At 40.3% G+C, this 19,772-nt stretch overlaps 1 protein-coding gene across 1 annotated transcript in view; it reads right to left on the bottom strand.

Annotated features, from left to right (window-relative positions):
• The window catches only part of LOC107190505, a 114,791-nt gene that overhangs the window by 14,795 nt on the left and 80,224 nt on the right, over positions 1-19,772 (bottom strand). Inside the window, exon 2 of the mRNA XM_015579315.1 lies at positions 8,035-8,240. Coding sequence (XP_015434801.1) covers positions 8,035-8,240 — 206 coding nt within the window. The remainder of the gene's footprint in view (positions 1-8,034; positions 8,241-19,772) is intronic.

Raw genomic sequence — 19,772 nt, 5'->3', positions numbered from 1 at the left:
ACATCGAGTCAGACACGTCATAACGATATCAAACTGAATTTAGTAAACATGTATATTATTCGTTTCCTTCGAGTCGTCGTGAAATATTCTTTCGCTGGTATTAACATTTAAGATTTAGAATAAATGTAACACTTGTTATAAGAATAGAATTTCTTTCGTATCTGGGAAAATATTAACAAGAAAGTAAAATCTTGAGAGTGAAGTCGTAAAAGAATTCGTATGGCAAGGGGTTAAGTATACTCGTTATTAAACAAACATTTGCATTTGCTATTTAAAGTAAACTTTAGGTATAACAAAAATACATATTCCTGATTTAATTTCAATTTTACAGCAAATGCATTTGCTCTGCTTAATTAAATACACAAGTGCACATTTTCAAAATGAACGCTTAAAGGGTTAAGATCAACGTAAACGTGTATTTAGGTAGTATGTCCTAGCAGAGATATCTAAATACAATTTGCACGTGAAAGTGGAAACGATGCACGTGAATTTCGAGAACGTCGTCCTAGGTTCGCTTGGTCACTGAATGCGCGCCAGGTGTCTCAGGGGACACGTTTCAGCGTTCAAGAAGGAATTCAAGGGGATCGATTCTCTTTCGACCAGTCGTCTAACACTTCCGTTGAGACCGAAAGAGAGACTGTGAAAAGGACTAGTCCCCGCATCCGGTGTAGTTTGTACAGCAGGCATGGGGTCGACCTGCCTGCGATGCATATAAATGATTACTCCCTCTCCCCCTTTGGAAAAAGGGTACACAGTCCGATCGAGATTTAGACGTGAATAGGGTTCGACAGGAAGGTCGATGATCGGGTGGAATGCAAATTTCCGTCGATGCATTCGAAACGAGAATCGAGTTGCCCCGGACGAAAAATAACTACAAATTTCAGATCGAAAGATAAGACGACGAATGTCTGGAGAATGGCGAACTCTTGGAAGATTAATTGAAACCGAGGAGATATTCTGAAAAATGGCATTCCGTAGGAAATTAATCGAATTCGAGGAAGTAGAACCGAGGTGGTCGAAGGACTCTCCATCGATAGAAATATACCTACACTTTACTAGCGTATCCATCCTATAACGGCCCGGAATCAAGTTCGCCGGGAACGATATCACGAAGACGAAGGGCTGGGAAACTTCCTCGAAGTCTGCCCACGCTATCAGATTTCAACTCGTTCGATCGGCTGTAGTAAAAGTATCTCACACCCCCTCTAGCCATCGATAGAACGTTTGCCAGTGTTTCCAGCCACCCTACCTACCCCTGTGCCCAAATCGAACCGTCGTTTCCGAAAGCGTCGTAGTTTTCGAATTTCCCACGTTTAACGGGCGATCGGCGAAACCACCGGTCGAAATAAAAATCCGACGAACATCCTCCTGGAGATAGATTCCTCGAACATCGAATACTAGGTGGAAGACGTTGTGGAATGTCTAGATAAATAGGGTAATCGAACCACGTTGAAACATCGTATCTTATAAAACCTTGAGAAGTCGAAATTAGTCGAATACTAGAAGGAGTAGTGAAGTGTCTGAATAAATAGAATACTCGAATCGCGATAGAACATGGTATCTTTAAATTATATTTCATTTAAACTTTCATGGCTGACGAAATAAATATCCAGCGAACATCCTTCGAGAGATAAATTTCTCAAACATCAAATACTGGAGGGAACACGTGGAACGTTTCGATAAATAGGATAATCGAACCTCGATGAAACATCGTATCTTATAAAACCCTGAGAACACCCTTTGAGAGATGGATTTCTTAAATGTCGAATACTAGAAGGAGTAATGAAGTATCTGAATAAATAGAATACTCGAATCGCGATAGAACATGGTATTAAATTATATTCCGTTTAAACTTTCATGGCTGACGAAATAAATATCCAGCGAACATCCTTCGAGAGATAGATTTCTCAAACATCAAATACTGGAGGGAACACGTGGAACGTTTCGATAAATAGGATAATCGAACCTCGATGAAACATCGTATCTTTAAAAATCCTTTGAAGGATGGATTTCTCAAACATCAAATACTGGATAGAACACGTGGAACGGTTTCGATAAATCGGATAATCGAAGGAAGCATCGTATCCTTGAAGTACATTCTGTTTAAACATTCGCGCAGAGACCGAAATCGTGGCGGTGCTCGATGGTAGATCTATACGACGGCCGTATCGCTCGCGCCAGTTTGTTCAGGTTCAGTGTCGTGATAACGTGTAATGACTAATAAAAACGGATACACCTAAGTGGCGATAAAAAGGCGGGATTATCGGCGCGGTTACGTCCAGACGTACGGCCCACCTCGCCACCGGAGGTTATCGCCGTATTGGACTGACATAATTCCGCTCTAACTACGGCTGCATCATAGCCGAACGGTCAGGTGGAATGTCTCTGGCTATTCAGCTATCGTTCCCCTCTGTACACTGTACATTCTTCCTGTAAATATTATACGAGCCATCGTTACTTTTACGCCCCGCCGCGGCCCGTTTATTTTCGTAGCTCGAGCCCGACACGGTCAGGGAATTTGAATCTTCCGTTCCGGATTTATGGCGGACTTTTCACGTCGTCCTCGTCAGCCGGGTTTTATATTTAAAGTCATGGCTGGTTCTAAAACTCTCATTTTAAACTGACTCGGTTGAATCTTTACCTTTGTCCTATCGTGTACATCAATTTTCTCTTGTGAAATCTGAACTGGTGGGATTATTAACACTTTGATCACAATGCACGTACACCGGCGAGCAAACTCGGCTTCTACTAGGGGAAATAGTGGCGTAAGAGTAAGGGCCTCCTACCATTTGGTATCGGGTATTATTGAAATGTGTACCAAATTAACATTCGTTTTAACATTTATTTCAGTAATTGAAATAAATTTACCAAGTGGTAGAAGACTTTTCTTCTACGCCGATTTTTCCCCTAGTGGAAGTCGAGTTTGCTCGTGGGTGTACATTGCAGAGAGACTGGGTTATTTAAACATTGTTACAATGTTTTCTGTAAAGTTAATATCGCAGTATAATTTACAACATAGACCAATAGTCTGTCTTAACTAAACAGATGTCTGGACCCCAGAGCAAGAATGTAGTAAATTTCACTTTTCAAATTTGAGAGGAGAGCAAATGAAAGGTAAGAAATTAGCATCATCGATTGCTGCCTTTAAGTACTTAAAGTGCGTAGAAAATAAACTGTGTCTGGCTACGTACGGTCTTATTCACTGTAGCAGTCGAAATGTCAATTTTTGCAAATGTACTTTATACTTGTTTCACGTTGCTAATAGAGTGCAGGATTCAATTGAATTCGTATACAAAAATGTAATGAAATATGTATATATATATATTCGTATGCAAAGACCCAATGCAGCAAATGATCATTATCCATTCAGGTCCTCTCGATGTTTCCCTGCTATTCATTTTTTTCAGTCGTTGAACAAATTCGAACGGAGATATTTTTAACTCCGTGCTGCTCCTTTATGATTCTGCGGGTAAATAGAGTCGAAACGACTCCCGTTTGCCTGCTTATTGGCACGAAAACAGATCGGATTTCGCTTCGCGATATTTCGGCCGGAACCCCAATGGTGGGTAACCGGCTTTAAACTTCTTCAATCGGAAACAGTTGATCGAGTATGGGTATCAAAAACAAAGAAAAAAAGAAAAAAAACTATTGCTCGATTCTCGTTATTATGAACGCTTTTATGGGCCACCGTTTTTCTACCGAATTCCCCTTTACAAAAATTCATTGTTCAGCGGTCCGATGGAAACTTGGATCAGTTTGAACTCAACATCGTGACCTCCGTGTTCATCGTCACGTGTTCCTTCGTGAACTTCCGCCTCGGTGCTCTTCCCTGATTACCGATAGTTGAGGTTCTAACGGGTACAACTCCCCGGAGCATATTTTCCAGGAGGACGTTAACAAAGTTCCTTTGAGCTCTTGGACAACGAACGTTGTACAAGGACGTCGGTTTCTGAGGGACTTGGTCATGGAACAACTATTATTGTCGACGTTGGAACAACGACACTTTTTCTCCTAAGTGAATTATATGGAGCTACAATGGTTTCCAAGGGTTCTTAATTTATGTCATTACTATCTCAATGATCTTCATTCCTGGTAACATACATAATCAAATATCATAGATCAGAGATCAATCCTCGTAAGATAAATCAGAATGAAGCGTTTATCCATCTTCCTTAACCACATTCCAAGATTTTCACGATAATTGTACAGAAAAAAGCAGTCCAAATCAATGAAAATAAGAATAAGAAACTGAGGACGATGAGCGTAAAAAAAGTGGGAATATCACCGAGATGTCTTTCCAGGCGTCTGTCGTTCGCGTCAGGACGGATTTCACGAACGACTATCCCCGGCCAAAGGGGGACGCGAAACGTAATAATAAGAAAGCTTAGCTCGCTCAGCTCTTGGGAAATTTTCAAGGAGCTCCGGGGAAGGTGAACTACTTATTTACGGTGCTGATCAAACCACGGAGTCACTCGGATGCCACGGCCTGGCGACACTGGCTTCTTCCTGGCCCCTCGACTTTCACGGTTTTCTTGATTTTATACTCGCCCCGTCCCGGGTGTCTGGAATTATTTCAGCGTGATAAAACGTTTGAAATAATAGCGGCTTTCCACAAAGGTATCTTTTGCGCGATGAATGATATTACGACTATAATAATATCAGAATTTATGAATAACTGTATAATTTTCCAGTTCGATGTACGTATCACAGAAATACATTTCTTCGTTTGTGGGTTCATTTTCGGGACAAACGAATTTGAGAATTTATTTAATGCAAAATTTTTGTAAAAAATTTTTTTAACCGAATAATTGTCTTAGTTTTGAATATAATATTATTTAACATCACTTTCATTAGAAAGAATATTTGAATATTGAAGTAAACAAAATGACTGTATTAGGGACACCCACAATAATTGAGAAATTTACCCTAAGGGCAGTAGAATAAGAGTCACCAACGTGTCTGACCATTGCATTCCGTTTCTACTTACTACCATAACGAACACACGCGTTCCAGATTAATCTTCAAATTCGACTTTCTCAGCAACGAAACCCCCGAAAAGAAAAAAATTTATTCTCCTTTTTCCACTTTAGTTTTCTAATAAAATCACCTTCTGTCCGATTGTACTACCCTCCAGACAGCATGATTCGTTTATATTACGACATAATTATTCAACTACCATGAAATATACGTAACTGTATATTATATAAATTAAAATTAACTTGCAGCAATAAATAAATAAGAAACAAATATTCATCACAAGATACTCAGACTTGCGAATAGTTATTGCATTTACCGCAGTTCCGAAAGATCGCCTCGATAAATCAGGTCCCCCGACGACTTCAAAAATCGCGGTCGTACGTTCGCTTGGTAAATATTTAAAAAGAGCCGCGGATCGAAAGAAAAGTGGCAAGGGGATGATGTGGCCGGACGGTTGCGAGGGGTGGCGGGAGGATCGATGAGGGTAAAACACGGGGCTCGCTTGACCCAGGTTCAAATCCACTCGAACGGAATTCCAAGGGGTCGTGTCGCGGTCGTAGCACGCGCCATAAATCAGCCTTATCGATGTCTTTCGGGCCAGTCGCACCGACACGTTTTACCTTCGCACTTACGATGTGAAAGAGTGCTCCGTCCCCGCGTGGTGGGACGGGTGGTGCAGGAAAAAAGTTTCACACTCGTGACGAGCGTCGAAGACTCTTATCAAGCGCAGTGTTTCCAGGGACAAAATACACCCTGTATGTACGTACCTTCCGAACTTCCGCTTAAGTATGTATTTCCCCCGTGTTTGGCACTTTTTAAAAGTTTTGCTCCCCCGAATGTAACAGTGTGCATACAAACTACTCTTGCCTTGCTTCGAGTTCCTTGCAATTCCCTCCGGTGCCAATTTCTGCGATCGTACGACTAACGGTTAACAGTTCTCGAGTGACTATGTTTTCGTTGCACCGTAAATAAGAGAGGAATATACAGGGTGCATCATTTAAATCGATGAATCTAATATATTCTTGAAATATATCAGGTCAAAGTATATTATCATATATGAAATTATTTTCTTCTCGAAACAATTCGTCAGGCTGTTGGTTTTCTTTTAAATTATACTGCAATGTTAAATTTTACGTAAAAATGTTAATTTTTCAATTTTAAATAATCCAGCCTCTGCAATATACGGGGCAACCATATTCCGGTGACGTGGCAATCAAAGTGTTAAATGACTCACCTTATATATTTTTATTTACACAAAATATTGTGTTACTCCGTAAAAACTCTACGATAAAAAGGGACACGTCCTCGATATGCTAGCTGGAAAAATCGTGACGCCACTCGGCCTTATCTCCGCTCAGTTTCGAAACAGCAACCAGAGGACTGATAAATGATCGTCGCGACGCGTCCTTGTATCGCCTCGGAAAAGAAAATCGCCATTTTTTTTTTTTTTTCAATTTTTTGGCAACGTCGACACCAGCGTGGGCCTGATTTCCCGTGAATAACGCTCTCCACGGTCTGATTTATCAGCGGAATGGAATTCACGACGATCGGAAATTATAGCCGGTGAACTTTCGTGGCAGGCCGAATTTTTCGAATTTTCCCAACGTTCCCGCCGATCCCCAATATAACGTAATAACAGCACGATCGTTTCATCGGAGGATTAAAACTGAAAGAGATTTTTGTTGCTATTTCCAGCCAGAGTTCGTAACAACGGCGTAAATGCAAAGTGATCCCGAATTTCGACGACACTCATGAATTTTTTTCGGCGAATTTACGAGTTCGATCGCTGACATCGAGACAGGATGAAACATGGATCCTAGCGTTTCCTTTTTGTGGAATAAAAAACGATGGTATCGCCTCGAGCTGCGTTCGTTAATTCTTCGAGTATACAAGGTGCCCCATTTAAATAGACCCGAATACCTCTGAAATTGTTGACAATATTAAAAAATGTTTCAAGAAATGTTAAATGGTATCAGAGGTTACATAAGGTAAATTTTATCTTTTTAAACGGAATCGTATATTTTTTAATGCAATACTTGATGCTAATCGTTATTCCCTAGCTAAACTACAAAATCACTTACTAACCCTGACACACGGGCCGAAAATCGCCGAGAAAAATGTTCAACTGGATCGAACGCGTTGCTCGATTTGGCCTGATTATAATTCTGTTTCTCTCCCCTTTTTCCCACCACCGCCACCGGTCGAATCTTCCCAGAAGCCAGACGGTCGTGTTTCACGGACGACCGGCCACCGAATCTAACGAACGACTCGCGAACTTAATGAGATTTGCGTCATAAACTTTTATTGAAGTGCTCGTTAAGAGAGCTGAAGTCCCCCCCCACCCCTCGTTCCCACTCGTCCCCCATCGACGGAAGAAGACACTATCCCGTGACTGTAATTAACAACGTTTCGCATTAACGGGAAACTGTGTCGTCTCTGTATAAAAGTTTCGTTGCGATTTTGTTCATATTTCGTTGGTTCTCGTTAATAACCTTTCCTCTTCTTTTGACTGAAGTTTAAACCAGGTCTTTCATGAAGGATGAATGTTTGATGTGGTTCACTATCAATCATCGAATCGCTTCCATTATCCTGTTAATATCTTAACACATTCGCAGCCAGCGGTTTTGCGGCGAGATAGCTGAATACCGAGTACAATTTCCACAAGTAACTAAATACCGCAGGGTTCTGCTATTTAAAAGTATAACGGATTACAATTCACGTTTGTAAAACATTATACAGATTTAGCTAGTTATTATATAAAGAGAATATCCAACCTAACAACAATTTTAACACTTTGCACTCGACTGTCGCCTCTGAGGCGACAAAATGAATGGAAAATTAGAAATTCCGAGTGCAAAGGGTTAAATCAAGATAATGAATGCTACAGATTTTTAAATGGCATAGAACTACGTTACTGGTAGTCAGCTGAAGATTTTTAAATGACGTGGAACTATTTTATCATGTTGGAATGTATCTCCTGTGATAGATTGTAGGACGGGTTTAAGTACGAAAGGTTCGTGAGATTTGTTAGTGGCCAATTCGGTGGGTTATACTCACGTTCACGTGTATATCGTCCACGTCGAAGGTGTTGTACGGTGGATCTCGATCGGGAACGTATCGATAGAACTCGGTCTCTTCGAAGGCCCATTGTATCGTGTACAACGGCAATCCCTCGAGGTCGTAATGGCAGGACAGCGTCACTGTGTCACCCGATCGCACCATTGCCGGCACGTTGATTGTCAACTCCGTCAGTCCTGTCGCACCTGTGGACAAACAACGATTCTTCAGTATCGTTTTGGTCACTTGGTTATGTGCAACGATTTAATATTAGACTAGACTGCGGATATTTATGCATTTATAACATCAATTTAACTTGGAATATAAAAATGGAAATAAAATAAAGATTCTAATAAAGTTTTGTATTATTTATGATTTATAACTAATGAAGCCTCTAGTTTAAAATTTAAAATTCTGTAGCATATTTATTTTTACATTTTCGTGTCTAGAATTGTGAATTTACATAAACTTCCTATTTTCTTTTATAATTCTGTATGCTTTTTTTGTTGTTATACACCTCGAAAAAATGTACTACAACACTGACAGCTGCTATAATTTTTCTCGGAACACCGGAGCCAGATAGATTAAAATTTTTGTACAGTCGAATATCAGTTTCCTAGATCGCCATTGGCGCGAAAGAGTTATATTACCAATTAAAACCGTGAAAACAAATAACCGCAGTACTCTGGTTTCGCTGATTGCCGGTACCAATTTTTTCTCTCGCATGTTCCAATTGACAATAGAGGAAAACACTCGAGTGCAAATGAAATAACGAATCACAAGTCGGAAATCCTTTCCCGGCAAACGGGTATGCATGGTAAACATTTGAATGTTAACACTGGAACTACCAATGCAATAAAAATCATTGGTTATTACACTCCTATAACGATGTTTAAAATGTTATAACTAGACTGTGAATTAGACATTCATTTACAAACATAAAAATCAGATAGAAATTTAGTTTTCGTACTCAATGTCTTATTATTTTAACAGTGATCTATAAATATGATTGACTATTATTAAAATTTGTATTGTGCTGTATTTTGAATGTTAAATATTGCTATAAATACATAAACATCTGTAGTCTACCTATAACAATTCCTTAGATCATTTATAATTTTCAGTGGAATATAAAACGGTTCAAAATATAAATAATTTCTACTGTTCTAGATGTCGAGAACATGATCGAAACATTTTAAGTTTAGCAATCATTGTATATTAATTATGATCCGCAGGCAAGATAATTTTAAAGAAACTTAGTAAACAATAAACGAACCTTCGAGTAAATAAATTAATAAATGTTCCACGGGGTCTTAGTGCCTTCATCCGGTGGTTTATTTACGCGTCTAATTAGATATTCCGACGAAGATGCCCCGGAATATACGACAATTAAGGCCCGTTTTCCAGCGCTAATCTAATCGCGGGAGCAAAGTCCATTTAAACCGCCAAGTATCCCTATAAAGGGATCAGCCGGGGTCGGGTATTACGTTCAGACCTGGAAAACGTCTAATCTTGACGCTCCGCAGCTTCCACGTTTACATCCGTCCCGTTCGTGTGAGGGTAACGTTTCCACTCGACCTCCGTGCATTCGAAATTGCGCGCCAGAATGCCGGTAGAATCGCGTAGACTCGGAGCTTGACAGGGATTTCAGGACCGAATAAACTCGTTTTCTCTGTCATTTATCACTATTCTACCAGACAGTCATTTCGAGAATTTACAGATAAGAAGATTTCTATCAACCGATGGTTGGTTCACCAAAATATTCCTTTCCTTTTCGATATTCCGATCGTTCTACCTCCCACAGAATGACCAAACATTCGCCATCGGTGATATATGCCCAAACATTTACCCTACAAGAGGCTTTCCAAAACGAAACATTCTTAAAGCTCGGCTCTTCCCTCATCCCTTTCACCGGCTTTCCACCGCAGATGCTTTCTCCCTATGATTTTATTGAACACGCGGTCTTATTCTTTCCGCCTTATATACTTCCACCACGGCTTTATTCACTTTTCGGGGGTTGGAAAATACTGTTTCGGCGAGCAGATGCACCGCCGAGTAATGTATTCTTGTTTCAATCCTCTCCCGACATCTCTTCCTCTTTCCTCTAATTTTTCTATTATTCGAGGCAGAAAAGAAGAAGACGGATATACGTATGTGAAAGGAAAATGTTCCTCTGGCGGTGTGGTCGTACGAAAAGGAATTGATTTTTACGAACGATAGACGACACCGACAAGGGTGAAGAGGGGAGGGGGTGGTGAAGAGAATCGTGGACCCAGATGTTCCTATTTCGTCCGTAGTTCCTTTTGATCACGAAGACCGAATGGAATTCGCCGGAGATCGATGGAGAAACGGCGACCAGCGAAATACCGGTTCAGAAGACGGGCAAAACCGTTTCTCTGTCGTTGAAAGCGAAAGGCGACTTAAGTGACTGACGACTGAACGATCGGAGGACTCGGAGGAAACGTTTTCCGATCGACCAGTGCAATCCTGATGCTTCTGCTCTCCCTAATTATTCTTCCGTCGAAATCGGGACGATTCTGTTGGCATTTCAGGTAAAAAAAATTCGTCTTCTTCGAACGTAATTTCTTTTTATTCCTAAGTCTTCTTAAGTATCCAAGACCTCGTGAATTAATAATTATTCTCCCGTCGAAATTGGGACAATTCTGTTGGAGTACGAGATAAAAAACATTGGTGTTCGTCGAATATGATTTCTTTTTTTAATCCTCCGAGCCCTTTTAATCGTACAAGACACCCTGAATTTGTTTAAGGTACGCTTTCAAGACTCTATAATGAACAAACTGTGCGAGTGCATTAGCGGTAATTGAAGCCGAACCCGAAGCTACACGCTCGCCGCAATAAGTAAATTCTAAGAGGAAATTTTGACGTGTAAGGATTAAACCGAAAATCCCGTCGCCGTCTCAACCGAACACGAGTTTCGTCTAATTTCATTACTAGCCTTCTGTACACGCTCTGCGTTACTGATTTAAATCTTTAATCGGGAAACGTTGGCATTCGTCTTCAGGACTTGGCTGAAACTTGATTCTGTGTGAAGAAACTCGACCGTGTCGAACTTCAGGTTTACGAGAAGAATGATGTACTTAAATGAATACAGTTACTTCTGGAATATATTTACAGAATACTTTGGGAACTATTGGAATATTCTACTTAAACGAAAACTCGTACAAAATTAATGGAGGAATGTTGAAAATAAGAGCTTTCAGAATGCATAATTTGCTTCCCAATAGCTGAGTGAGCAGAAGAAAGATTTCGTTCCACTACAGAATCTATTGATTTTCACTCTTTTTCAGAAAGACAAAGGAATACGAATTCACGTTTCACCATCTATAAATAATATACTATGTATATATATTTTTTTAAATAATATAATAAATGATATAATCGAAGCAATAATGTGAGAAAGGAGGAATTCCGTGTTGTTCGACTCGATGTAAATTTGCATTCTGTCTCAATCTTGTATCACGTCTCCGAAAATCCCGTTCAGCGAACGGATAAGTAATCCGGATTACCGCGTCTACGCCCGATCCGTGGATCAACGATACGCGACCGTTGAGCTATTCGAGGCATCTGATCGTTCGAAGGCCCTACCACGGAAATCACGTATAAATTACTCTGCAATTTCGGAATGCACACACACAGAGATTCCTCGTGGAATCTCGTATCCCTACGTGTTTATTCGCACGCCGAGTCAATTAACGATACCTACAGAATAGAAAACATTTATTCTTCCAGTGTCTTCCATAAACCATCCAGAAGATAAATTTCATGAAAGCGTAACAAACGATTCACCGTTAACTCGACGTAGTTAAAGTCTAATAAAATGACGGAATATATATTTTTCATTGGTTCATCGTCCAAGTGTCGTGTCACGACGGTAACGACTGTCTATCGATGTTCTTTGATAGTTTTGTCGCGACTGGAACACGATAAAGAGTCGTCGAGCGTTTCAACAGGGACCAAGGAAATTAGAGAGACGAGAGTGGCAGTAATTTTTCGTAGCCCGAGTTATTGTCCCCTCGTCGCGACACGCGGAATAGGGAATATTGTTTCCCAGTCATATCCCGTTGGCTTCCACGGGAATATAACCCCGGGGGAACGTTCCTCTCTGGCCGAATAAGTCTATATCAACCGGCGGGCGGGACGACGACTCCTCTGTTTAAGCACTCTCCTCGAGAAACACGGCGAGGCGGCCGTAAAAATACACTGAGGTAGGTATCGTGCTTCTTGTTTCACTTTAAAATCAATATTTAACGTGACGGCCATGGGGAACAGCCTGTTAAACTTTCCCCTCGGGGACACCAGACTATCATTTCGAGCCTTCGAATTAAAACGTGATCGCTACCACTCGCGTGGAGCGTTTATATTTTCTCCCGCACTTATACGAGAGCTCTCCGGGGGGTTCCAAGATCGATCTTTAACTCGTTTGCATATTTTCATTGCGTTATATCATACTGGGAAGTTAGACCTGGGATAAAAAGGAATATAGAAGATATTGTAAATAAATGTAGTACCTAATACCTGCAGTCTTCCATAGCAGGAAGGCATGAATAATAAGGAATAATTCGTGGATGTTATTTAACACTAGAACTACCGACGATAAACGCATATTTCCTTCGATGAACGTGAAAAATTTTTGAAAATTTATAAATTGACTACTTTTTTCACTTTCATATCGTAATAACAGGCGCAAAAGAACTGAGAAAATTTATTGCCGTAATATTTTAATCGTCGTTGTAAGAGTGTATTGACCAGTCATTTTCACTGGTTTGGTAGTTCTAGTGTTAAAGAAGTATCGTAGTGCCAAACGTTAAGAAATGCTCCAGATATAGTAACCAAAGTGATAAGTACAAATGCAGTTAGCTGGTTAAATAAATAACTCTGTAAAATACAATCTTCCATATTGATTATCGTCCGAACGATTAGGAAAAACAGTTTTCACGTGCTACGAATAAACACACAACGAATGATCATCGTTCCCCAAAACCGGAACCATCGGATCCATAAATCAGCGATATTGCACCCGTGGACCGGTTCGCCGGAAACCAATATTGGCGGAGGGGGAAAGGGGCCACTTACGATTTATCCATATTCATTAGAGGGGCCACACCAACGCCGCCTACCAATCAGCCGCCTGATAATTATCCACGTAATTAGGCCGAACCCACGGCTCAAACATACCCGGGTTTCGTGCGCCTCTGCGCGCATCCTCTCTCGATCCATTCGATCCTCTATTTCACTTACCGGCGAGCCTGGAAATTGGAGCAATTCGAACGTTGATCGCGATTACTTTTTCACGTGCGTCGAATTACGCCCCCCCCCCCTTCTACACTGAAATATCATAACGATGCTTATTGCCTGGGTCTGTGGGCGATTCTAATTGAAATCGTGCCAACTCACGGCTCGATATTTTCCCTGCTAACGCGTGAGCTCGAAATATCGTGACGACCGAGTGACTTTTACAGGTTCGAAACGCTCGGAAGATTCACTTACTAAACGAATAACGGGAGGAAAAAGGTGGAAAACCGTAGAACGGTGTTTCTCAACGTGGGGAAATTGAGTATTTATCATTGACGTTCGTCACTTAATCGACAACAGTTTTATCTACACCCCCGTTCGTAAGTATTAAGGCACTTATCGTATATAAAGTGACTGTAACGAAGCATTACGAGCTTGTTACAAGTCTGCAATAAATATTGTCTCGGGGATTGTAAAACGTAATTGAACATACTAACAGTAATATATGGTAATAAATGTGACCCAACGTGTATAATTTTTATGACATATGGCGTTTTTATCGTACATATCAGGTGTCCTAAAACTCATAAACGGCAGTATAGGTGTCTTTTTTCTTTCAAATAGGTATTAATGTTAAATATTGTAAGAATATGATTCACTATTATTCTAGGGGGCGATATTTTTGTGGCGTTGAATTCAGGCATGATCCAAAAACCTTGAGAAACACTGACATAGAAGCCGAACTCGGATTTTCATGTTTGGAGCTTTCAGCCACGAAATAATCCACGATCTGATTGCTCAATTCGTGTTCTCCGTTCACGATTAATCCGCAGAGAAAGATTTTAAAGTGCTACCACAATTTTGATACGATCAACAGCGATGGTATCTGCGGTTCAATGGAATTTGCATCTGCATGAAGTTCGATGGAGATCGTCCCGAATAGTTGTCGCGGAATAAAAAAGAATTAAATGAAGTCCTGTATTGGGATCACGAGCTTTTTAGCATTGCAGTTTTTTCCATGGAAACCTGGCTCAAAAGGACCCATTTTAACCCACTGTTCGCGTCGTAATGTTATATTCGACAATCGCGGCCGACCCGTGCCGCCCGTTTCAACCATGTTTTACCGCGCTCCAATTCCGTGTTGTTTATTCGGCGAGCGTTGCAATGGCACGCGAAAGTTTTCGCCCGCGATCAGAATAACGGCCAATAGAACGGGGTTATCTTGCAATCGAGCCGGATTGAACGCTTGTTTTTCTTCGTGGCCGCGCTGGCTTCGTACAACTCGAAACGTTTTTGCGCCGTGCGGAAAAAAAAAGGGAGCAATTAAACGGGGAATTTTTGTTGTTCCACTCGATCCACGCGAAGTCGAGAGATTATCGTTCGAAATTAATAGCGTGACATTGGATAATGTTTTAAACGGATGAAGTTCAGAAGAAACAGGCTTTGTGATCTAGCTTTACAATGAAAAAAGGAATCAATTCTTTGATTCATAGTGCATAAAATGACTCACAAATTTGTTCGCGGAAAACTGCGATATTTATTTAATGAAAATACATATCAAACAGTACATTTTGATTTAAAATTCAGGAGAATTTATTCTAGATTAATAGTAGAATTGAGAGTAACAGGAATAAATAAATAAGAATCGTAGAAACACTTTTTACCCTTTTTTGTTCGTTCGAAAGTATGTGAACGAATCTGTGAGTCACTGTAAATGTTGATCATGGGCTTTGTTTCTGAATTTTAAAAGCGTATGTGGATGTGATATGTTATCGTTATGAATCATAGGTGCCAAGAGTAATGTTTATAACCCTCCTCTTGGACACGTGCTGTAAATTATGCAACCCAGAATTTCGTTGCACTATAAACGTATAATTATAACCCAATTATAAACCCATGGTTCTGAAATTTACGAAGCTTCGTTGTAAAGTTACTTTGCTGGTAGCCCGATCCATCTGGTGTAATATTTCCAAAGTTTGGTCCGTCGTCTGGCGTTGATTAATTCAACAAACTCAACTTTTCCAAAGTACACGTTCAATTTATTTACAGTGTAAGGTGCAATCTAATTTTACTATGCTGTGTTACCGTAGCTTGATTCGCACAGATTAATTCTTGTAGTACCCGAATAATTTCGTACCAGAATTAGTCCACATTCATTGTGCAAGTATTTGATTATGTATTTTAATCAAGTAAATCACACACCTTTCTAATTCAGGATCAATTAAATTTAGTATTTAGTTAAAGGGGAAATAGTACAATACTAATTTAGAAAACTCTATGAAAAATGAAATTGGTGTTCACAAGATTTGAAGCCAGGCCATCCGGGTGGAAAGCAAACACTCAACCCACTCGACCACGAACCTCCACATTGTAATTGTATATTCTCTTTCTAACTATACATCATACTCCAACTTATCACAACGTACTACGATACAATTCATACTTACAGAATTTCTTTGTGTTACGTTCTACGAAATTTCTTTCGCTATAATTTCAGTAAATCCTTCAACAGAAGGCAATCTGTTTTCACACGAGCGTGTCCATTAATTCGACATTCATGAATCCTCGATCGTTTCAATTCCGGCTGTCTTCGTTCCGCAAATTCCGCACGGCCATTCGTCACGCAAATTACATGGATGTTTATTACACGGACTGTATAAACTTTGCATAAAATCACCCGCGTACGGCAATAAGACCGAGGCTGACGAACGCATTAGCGCTTAACCGCTCGGCCGTAATCAAACAAATCGAACCACGGGGACGCATTACAAGCGCGGCCTAAACACAATATAATTACGTCCGGTCGCGGATATCCATTTCGAGTCGACCGATCATTAACACATAATCACGGGGCATTAGTCCGGACCGCGCGGGTGCATAAGCGAATTTTATCGACGACAACTAGAGGACCCGTGGACAATCACGACGACGCGTACACAGAAGTGAAAGAGTAAACAACCGTACGCCGACCTGATCACGATTAAACCGACCTATATATTCAATAATTCAATGTTTAATCAATTCTGTTTGCTTGAATTACTCGGACCGAAGCAACCAACGTACGAAATTCTCGAAAATCCATCGTCAAGTCCTTAACACTGGAACTACTAACTTTAAATGTAATAAAATATAAATTAAAATGAACATAAATGCCGACAAAAACACTATAGTGGACACTTAACCCTTCCTGTTTTTTTTTTTTTTTCTAGTAATTGCAGGAAGATGATGAAAATGGGGAAGGACGATGAATCATCGAATACGACACTGGGTCATTTGTAACTGTTAAATTTCTACTAGATGCTGAGTTGCTTCGTTATTGTTATCATTAAAATAAACTTTACTTATTTTTCGCACAGTTAATTGGAATTCATTCACGACTATCCTATGGCACCTTTACGATCGTAGTAATTGTGAAATAAGAAATTTGAAATTATTTTGACAGCTTTGGTTGGTCCAGTGTTAACGAACCTCTCTCTCCAATTTTCAATTTCGCCAATTTCGCACGGGACGCAAATCACGAGACCGCGACGCGATAATCGTGGTAACCAGAATCGCGAAATATATCGGGAGTACCGTCTAGTTGGCCTCGGTATTAGCTGCAATTGGGTTGTCAGGGGTTGTGAGGAGCACGATAAGAGAAGAGGGGAGGGAGGATGTAAACTGCGAAGTTACCTGGTTGGAACCGATCGTGTAACCGGTGGTATCGCGTGTAACGCGCCTTAAGGACCTCCCCAGTCGGCGTTTAGTGCCAGAAATTTGTTAGCGCGGACTTAAGCCTCGAACCTAAGGGACGGAATTTCGCCCGAAAACTGTCGCAGGTGTCGTGGATTACCGCGTAAAGTTCAGCTTAAGCTCTCGTTACGACTTACCGGCGTTTCACATACTGGATACGTTCAACGGGGTTTTCTTATTCCGATTTTCCCTGAAATTAACATCTTTTTTACGACTCGAACGTATAATTTCCTTGCGTTACATTGTACCATAGGAAATTTCCGTTTCCATAGATCGAAACGGAAATTCATTTGCTTTTAGGGAAAACATTTTTAATTGGTCGAAATGCTCACTGTGACGATTAATGCAGTGACTCACAGATTTCTTCACATACTTTCGATAGAACAAGTGTAAAAAGTCACGAATTATGTAATCCACCAGCTGGAATACTGATGACCACTCACAACGATATATACTTAGTAACGTATGCTATTTGTAACTTTACAAATCTACAAAAATATACAAAGAATATAGATCATATTTAATTTACTGAAAACGAAGAAAATTAATCTAAAGATGGGGAAACATGGTAAGACACTGAATCATTCTCCCAGTTTCCGGTATAGATCCTATTTCCGTCGTAATGGCAGGCACTTCCGGTGTACTCGCCGAACACCGGTTAATAAAATTTCTTTGGAGAAACCAGGCGGGTCGAGAGCCTTTCCCCTCATCGAATTAAAAAGGGAAGGAGAGTAGAAGAAAAAAAATGGACGAAACTCGTTCTGCTCGTCTCGCCGAGTCTTTCTCCACCACCTCGCAAGGGGGGGATTTGATTTAATCTGAAAAGTATTCGATTCTTTCGGGCGGACGTGGCACGCGCGCCGCAATTCGACCAGAGCTACCACTACGAATCCGCCTTTAACAAGCGGGATTCTTCTTTCAGTCATTAGGAAGGAATTGGTCGGCCGTTCGTTCTCCTTCTCGCCGAACGAGATCCCTTCGGGACGAAAGTTAGCCGATGAAAAGATAAAAAAAAAAAAGAAACTGAAAAAATTATTCTTTTCTCAAACCGAAGGCGCGTCCACCTTCCGAAACTCATTACCGTGAACGGAATGCTCGAAAATTCATTAAACTCTTAGGTGGCCGAACCTGAGCCACGCCAGGCCGAATGAGAATAATTCCCTTTGACGAAAAAGCTTGCGGACTCGTCGCCAAGGCTCATTTGGAAGTCATCCAGGTTCTTTGTGCGGATCGTCGCTCTTCGCCTTACGCGAAACTATTCGATTGTGCCCGGCCAATTGAATTTCGAAACGTCAGCTAATCGAATCCCTTTCTGTTTATTCCTCGGTTTGCCTTTGAAGCCTGCGTAGGAACATCCCTCGAATTTTGGTATCTTCCACGCTTTCGATACTTTATTATTTCATATACAGGGTGAAACAAAAAAAGGATTCGTAACTTCTGAGGTAGATAGTACTTGCCAAACGATGGAAAACAGTCATAATAAACATATGGGTCGAAAAATTAATATTTTCAAAGTTACAAGCAAAAAGTTTTTCACGATTTTTATTACTTTCTTACAATGTTCTCCATTACGATAGCTTCCGAAGCGAGAAAGTTAGTCGCATCAACCGAAACCAAAAATTTTTTATAACCTCGAAGATATTAATTTTTCCACCCATGTTTATTAGGACTTTCTTTCAGTTTTATTCCTCGATTTGTTGTACTTCGTTATCGCCCCTTTAATAGTCGTTTCATTGCATCGCATAAAAACGCTGTAAAATCGAATACATACGTATCTATGCTCGAAAATCGGCACCGATCTTAATTCTTTAACGAGCGGTACGGACGATCGGTAGATTTGTTTCGGATACACTCGGTTCTTCGATTGTCTTACCGGGCACGACGGATACGCCGCAGAAAATAATCGTCAGTTTTACGAGGCGTCCGCGAGGTGGACGACTTTCTTTTACTTCTTCGCGACGCCGCTGCCATTGTTCTATCCTACGCTTAAAACGCCATTACCGTCGGTTGCAGCGGACTGATTTATCCCACGGGAGGGATGTAAAAAACGAAATAAAAAATACGAGCGTCCTTTTCATGCGGTTCCGGCGTAACGTTTTATCGTTATCCCCGCGATTCTAGTCTCGAGTGAGAATAGAAGTGAGTCGATCGACACGGATGATTCGTGTGAATTGTTCGTATTATGAAGGTTTAATGAGGAAGAATCTGTAGATAGAATACGAAGGAAAGTAGTATAGTTGTAGCGAATGTAACGTTAATCTTTATGTTGTTCCTTGTTTTGAAATGTATCATGCATCCTTGTTGTAAAAAGTAATTGAATATAAAATTCGAACTTTCTTTTTCAAAATGTAATTTTTTATCATAATAAAAGTATGATTTTTCGTATTCTGTCCCTAAAATCGAAACTGTTTTGTGTAAATATGTTCAGTTAAAAGTTTCACAAGATAAAAAATATGATTTCTTTTTGGTCAATTTTTCCTAAAGTATTATTGTGATTTATTAAAGATGTTCGCGTACTGTTTATGATCTAGATATTTTCCAGATATTCGTGTAACTGGAGTGAAGACCAGTCGTAGTTCGGATAATAGAAGCCCAGTATGAGTTCAGTGGAAGTGACTAAAATTTCGTTCGAACAAATGGAGTTCTATTGTAAACACTGAAGTTTATTGAAATGGATATTACTGCGTCTACTATTGTTGCGTTGAACGAACTATTAAGAGTGGAAAGGTCCCTGAGATTTTCAGTCTCTTCCA

This window comes from Dufourea novaeangliae, unplaced genomic scaffold (genome assembly GCF_001272555.1).
Source record: "Dufourea novaeangliae isolate 0120121106 unplaced genomic scaffold, ASM127255v1 scaffold187, whole genome shotgun sequence".
Taxonomy (NCBI): Eukaryota; Metazoa; Arthropoda; class Insecta; order Hymenoptera; family Halictidae; genus Dufourea; species Dufourea novaeangliae.
Note: the sequence above shows the minus strand (reverse complement) of the source record. Positions and strands in the feature narration are given on the sequence as shown.